Source organism: Macrobrachium rosenbergii, chromosome 4, assembly GCF_040412425.1.
Source record: "Macrobrachium rosenbergii isolate ZJJX-2024 chromosome 4, ASM4041242v1, whole genome shotgun sequence".
NCBI lineage: Eukaryota > Metazoa > Arthropoda > Malacostraca > Decapoda > Palaemonidae > Macrobrachium > Macrobrachium rosenbergii.
The window spans coordinates 73,717,843-73,723,842 of NC_089744.1; the positions used below are offsets into that span (position 1 = coordinate 73,717,843).

At 40.0% G+C, this 6,000-nt stretch overlaps 1 protein-coding gene across 3 annotated transcripts in view; it reads right to left on the reverse strand.

Annotated features, from left to right (window-relative positions):
* The window catches only part of LOC136835738 (armadillo repeat-containing X-linked protein 1-like), a 53,618-nt gene that overhangs the window by 22,203 nt on the left and 25,415 nt on the right, over positions 1-6,000 (reverse strand). For 2 of the 3 annotated variants that reach the window (XM_067099607.1, XM_067099601.1), the window contains exon 10: positions 5,420-5,580. In XM_067099607.1, coding sequence (XP_066955708.1) covers positions 5,420-5,580 — 161 coding nt within the window. Of the gene's footprint in view, positions 1-5,218; positions 5,259-5,419; positions 5,581-6,000 lie in introns of those variants that run through there. The other variant, XM_067099613.1, reaches the window with a different exon arrangement.

Genomic DNA, 6,000 nt, shown 5'->3' on the forward strand with positions numbered 1-6,000 from the left:
CATCTGGCACTGTCCCTAACAACTTCCGTACTAACTCCTTACATTCATCTATCCCATCATCCCCAAACTTCTTCCTTGCCAACGTCTCCAGCCTACAAGCATACAGTGACAAGGTTTCCCAGCTTTCATTCTTGCCTCATCAAATTCATTCTTCCTCTTATACTTAACACTCGCTTTCATACGCCTTGCTTGCTCAACTAGTCTAGCTTTCACCTTGTAATACTCAACATCTCCCACACTCATAATAACCCTATACATATCAAGCAAAAACCCAGTCAAATATTCTCCTAATTCTCGTGCCCACACTCTCTTACTTTCCCCATACTTATCCTGACAAAACCTTTCATACTCCTAAAGAAATCATGCACATCCCTACTTCCATACTCATTATACCTTTCACATCGGGTACCTCCCTCACATACATAGCCTTTCTCACTTCTTTCTCACTTTCACTCTCACTTTCGCTACTTTCACTCTGTCCTTTCATACCCTCTTCGAATACAAAGAGTCCACTTCCGCACTTACATTCATCTTACTCATTACACTCTTCTTCCCCTCTTTTTATCCACTTTTATCCACTCCCTCCATCCACCTCACTATCACTACTGCCTTCACCCTCTCCTTCTTTCCTGCCTTTCCCACTTCCTTACCCTTCTTACCAACTTCCTTTTCCTTTCCCTTCTTCCCTTTTTCCTCCCCTGACTTATCCTTACTTTCCTCTCCGTTCCTTCCCTTGCTTTTCATTCCCCTTTTCCTTACCCTGCCTTTCATTCTCTCATTTCTTACTTCCTATTTCCACATCACTTTCATCACTCACGCTTCTATTCACTTCTTCCTCCTTTTCTTTCTCTCTTGCCCCTTCACACGTTCCAGAGGACCTGCCTCCAACAGCCCCTTCTCCAAAACCACCCTTGAACCTACCTTTCATCATTTCTTCCACACTTTTCATCATTCCCTCCAACTTTTTATCCATCCGCTCTTCCATTCTCTCTTCTGACTCTTTCATCTCCCCTTTCATTTCTTCGTTTGCACTCCTTAGCATTCCCCCCATCTCCTCCAACTGACTCCTCAATCTCTCATTCTCACCCCTCAACCACGTATTCTCCTCTCTCAACCTCACCAGTTCCTCTTCCATCCTTCTCTTCAGTCACACTACCAGCCACCAATCTCAATTGCAGCTGCAATACCAGCTGCCCCACGTTGGGTGCCACATATTATGTGGCGGAATTCAAAACCACAAAAAAACAGTACACAACACTCACCCTGGTCCTCGGTTGCTGGAAGATGGAGTAAAGCGTCCTGGTCGCCAACACAGCACACAAAACCACACAAACCAAACCAAAACAGAAAAACACACGACTCACGAACATACAGCAACAAGAACAGCACACTAACAAGGAAAAACAACAACTCTGCATCAGCACACAAACAAACTGTTTTAGACCAAAAAAAACGACTGACCGGCACTAGCTCTGACTCAAAAACTGCCTCCAAAACCGAAAAATCCTCACATATATTCCACAGACAGACAGACAGCGCCGTAAACAAACTAACGACCTCATCCCTCTTCCAACAACCGAAGCACTCACTAACGACAATTACTCTCTCTCTCTCTCTCTCTCTCTCTCTCTCTCTCTCTGGAAATCTCTCTCTCTCTCTCTCTCTCTCTCTCTCTCTCTCTCTCGAAAGACAAGGACAAGGGAAATATAGCAAGCAAGTACAGGCCTATCAATGTGGGAAGTTACTAACAGTAACTTCAGTGAAAGGCTATACAACTACCTAGAGGATACAAATACCATCCCCCACCAACAACTACCTAGAGGATACAAATACCATCCCCCACCAACAGAAAGGCAGCAAACGGAAGTGTAGGAGCACAAAAGACCAGCTCCTAATAGACAAAATGGTAATGAAGAATTATAAGAGAAGGAGAACCAGCCTAAGCATGGCATGGACTGACTACAAGAAAGCCTTCGACATGATACTGCACATGTGGCTAATAGAATGCCTGAAAATATATGGGGCAGAGGAAAACACCATCAGCTTCCTTAAAAACATAATGCGCAACTGGAATACAGTACTTACAAGCTCTGGGATAAGATTAGCAGAGGGTAACATCAGGAGAGGGATCTTTCAAGGCGACTCACTGTTCCCACTACTCTTTGCAGTAGCCATGATTCCCAAGACAAAAGTATTGCAGAAGATGGATGCTGGGTACCAAGTCAAGAAAGGGGGCAACAGAATTAACCATCTGATGTTCATGGATGCCATCAAGCTGTATGGTAAGAGCATCAAGGAAATAGATACCCTAATCCAGACTGTAAGGATTGTATCTGGGGACATCAGGATGGAGTTTGGAATAGAAAAATGCACCTTGGTCAACATACAAAAAGGCAAAGTAACAAGGGCTGGAGGGATAAAGCTACCAGACAGGAATAGCATCAGACACATACATGAGACAGGATACAAATATCTAGGAATAATAGAAGGAGAGGATATAAAACACCAAGAGATGAAGGACATGATCAGGAAAGAATATATGCAAAGACTTAAGGCAATACTCAAGTAAAAAATCAACGCCGGAAACATGACGAAAGCCATAAACACATGGGCAGTACCAATAATCAGATACAGCACAGGAGCAGTGGAGTGGACGAAGGCTGAACTCCGCAGCATAGACCCGAAAACTAGAAAACACATGGCAATACACAACGCACTACACCCAAGAGCAAATACAAACAGACTATACATAATACGAAAGGAAGTGAGGGAGAGGGCTACTAAGCACAGAGGACTGCATCAACATCGAGAGCAGAGCACAGGGGCAAAATCTAAAAACCAGTGAGGATGAGTGGCTAAGGAGTGCATGGGAAGAAGGACTGATAAAAGTAGATGAAGACCCAGTAATACACAAGACAGGAGAATGAAAAACAGAACAGAGGAATGGCACTACAAACCAATGCACGGAGAGTACATGAGACAAACAAAAGAACTGGCCAGTGATGAAACATGGCAATGGCTACAGAGGGGAAAACTCAAGAAGGAAACAGAAGGAATGCTAACTGTGGCACAAGATCAGGCCCTAAGAACCAGATATGTCCAAAGAACAATAGATGGAAATAACATCTCACCCATAAGCAAGAAGTGCACTATGAAAGACGAGACCTAGCAAGTGAATGTCCGGCGCTTGCACAGAACCAGTACAGAAAGAGGCATGATTCAGTAGCAAAAGCCCTCCACTGGAGCCTGTGCAAGAGACACCAGCTAGCTTGCAGTAATAAGTGGTACGAACACCAACCTGAGGGAGTGATAGTAAACGATCAGGCAAAGATCCTCTGGGACGTATCACCCTATCAGAACAGATAGGGTATACGTGCCAATAGACCAGACGTGACGGTGATTGACAAAATCAAGAAGAAAGTGTCACTCTCTGATGTCGCAATACCATGGGACACCAGAGTAGATGAGAAAGAAAGAGAAAAAATTGATAAGTATCAAGACCTGAAAATCAAAATAAGAAGGATATGGAATATGCCAGTGGAAATTGTACCCATAATCATAGGAACACTAGGCACGACCCCAAGATCCCTGAAAAGGAATCTGGAAAAACTAGATGCCGAAGTAGCTCCAGGACTCATGCAGAAAAGTGTGTGCTACTAGAAACAGCGCACATAGTGAGAAAAGTGATGGACTTCTAAGGAGGCAGGATGCAACCCAGAACCCCACACTATAAAAACCACCCATTCGAATAGGATGACTGTGATAGACCAAAAAACAATAAAAATAAAAAACAATAACAATAACAATATAGTAGAAAAACTTCATAAAAAATATAGAAAATATTAAAAGCATTAGAAGTAAACTACCATGCCATTTTTTGTAAAATGGTTTGGGTCATCAATGGGATGAATGTGTTTGATAAGCAGTAGTATGGGCATTGCTATTTTTTGAAGACTGGTAAGCATTGGTGGTACATATTACCAAACACAAAAAATGTATATCAGTTGCTCTTGTTTTATTGCATTATTTCATGAATTTTTATTTCTTATACAAATGTCAGGCCCTTTGATACCAAACATTCAACTGACATTCTCTTTCAACATTCCAAGAATTTACTAACCTCATGGATTTTCCCATTAACCCCAGTGGTTGATTTTGACCACCACAACGACTCCTGATCTAGACAGGGGCTAGAATCAGGCAAAACTTTTGTGTGCATAACAAGAATCCTAAAACACATGATCATTAAACTGACAGTTACTCATCTACAACTATTGAAATTAATCATCCTTATATCAAACTTCTAACATTTAAATCAATTATTACGGAGATAATACTGAGATAATACTGATCTGAGGTACTAACATCCACATACTGAAATGATAAATCAAACGGATAAAAGTGTGATGTAGTCCTGAGAATTTGGACTTTTCAGAAATGTATTGTAGACATACCCAAAGCAAGAGCACCCAGAATGTAGAAGTATTTTTAACTAAAATCTAATTGGTTCAAAGCTTTTCCAGGAAACTTTACAACAAATAAATCCTTGGATATACAGTATATGTAACAGTAATCATTTAAAAATTTCCATTCAACTCTACCCTGACTTGGCAACTGATAACAAGTTGCAGCACTAATTAATGAACCCTCTATCAGTATTTAGTCATGATAATTTATCATTTCATTCAATCTGCAACAAACTCTGGATGTTTTATCAGGCAAGAATACCTTTCTCCATTTAGCATTTATCAGGCAAGAATACCTTTCTCCATTTAGCAAGAAGACAATTTTATGACTGGTAGTTTTTAGTTCTGTAGTGAAGAACAATCATGAGAAACACAAAGCACTAAGACCACATACATTATACAGACCATCTCCTTCCAAATAATAACTTGTATTTACATGAGCTCAGACTGTAATATCCATGTAAAGGTTTCCATTTAACATGATTAATACACATGTTAACAACATTTTGCCTAATATTTCAAATTTTCATTAATAACTTTGGCAATGTTGAATACAAACTTCCACATTACTTATGATGCAATTTATATTTATCACTCCACAAAAAGTACCTACAATCTACTAAACATTAGGCTTTACTGTATATTGTTAGCTTTCCTTGTTTACATGTGATCTCTGCCAAAGAGTCTTACTGTAGACGACAGAATCTGTGTTTTCTAAGAAGTACTTTTAAAATCTGTGTTTTTCTAAGAGAGTACTTTTAAAGATGTCAAATTCTTCCACTACACAACAAACTGTAGATAAAGCAGAGGAAAGAATAGTTTACTACATCTCTGTCTTTTGGAAAATTTCACTTTTTAAAAGCAAGCGCAACACTAGGAAGCATTATGATTTCAGCAAGCAAAAGTTGATTAAGCAGCAACAAAGTTAAGACTTATGCAGGTACAGTACTTACATGGTGTCCGGAGAGGCGGCTTTGTCCTCAGGGGGTAAATCTTTAGGACCAAGATCGTCTTCGCAAACTGCCTGCGCTAAAGTTGCTAGCAGAGTGAGCACCCTTAATAATAACGCCTCATTTGTCGTCGGTACTACTAGAGTGCTCAGTTTTCTGGGTCCCTGAAAGATAATATTACAAGGATGAGAAACCAAGAACTGATTGCTAAAATGAAGACACTTCTCACATATGAGTGGACATTAAATGATAAAAGGAATTAAGTAATCAATTTAACACTGCTAAATGACTACAGTAAAACCCCCCCATATTCGCAGGGGATAACATACCGCAACCCCCTGCGAATAGCCAAAATCCTTGAATACTTAAAACCCCCTCTAAAAGCACTTAGAACAGCCTATTTTGATAGTTTAACCACAAAAAAAATCCTCTAAAATGCTTATACCTGAGTATTTTAATAGTTTTATCACAAAAAGTGCATTTAGTCAAGAAAATTATATGAAAACACAGTAATTAGTGAATATTTCTCAGTGAATGGGCGAATTTTCTGCAAATAAATGGGTATATACGTTCCACAGAGAAAT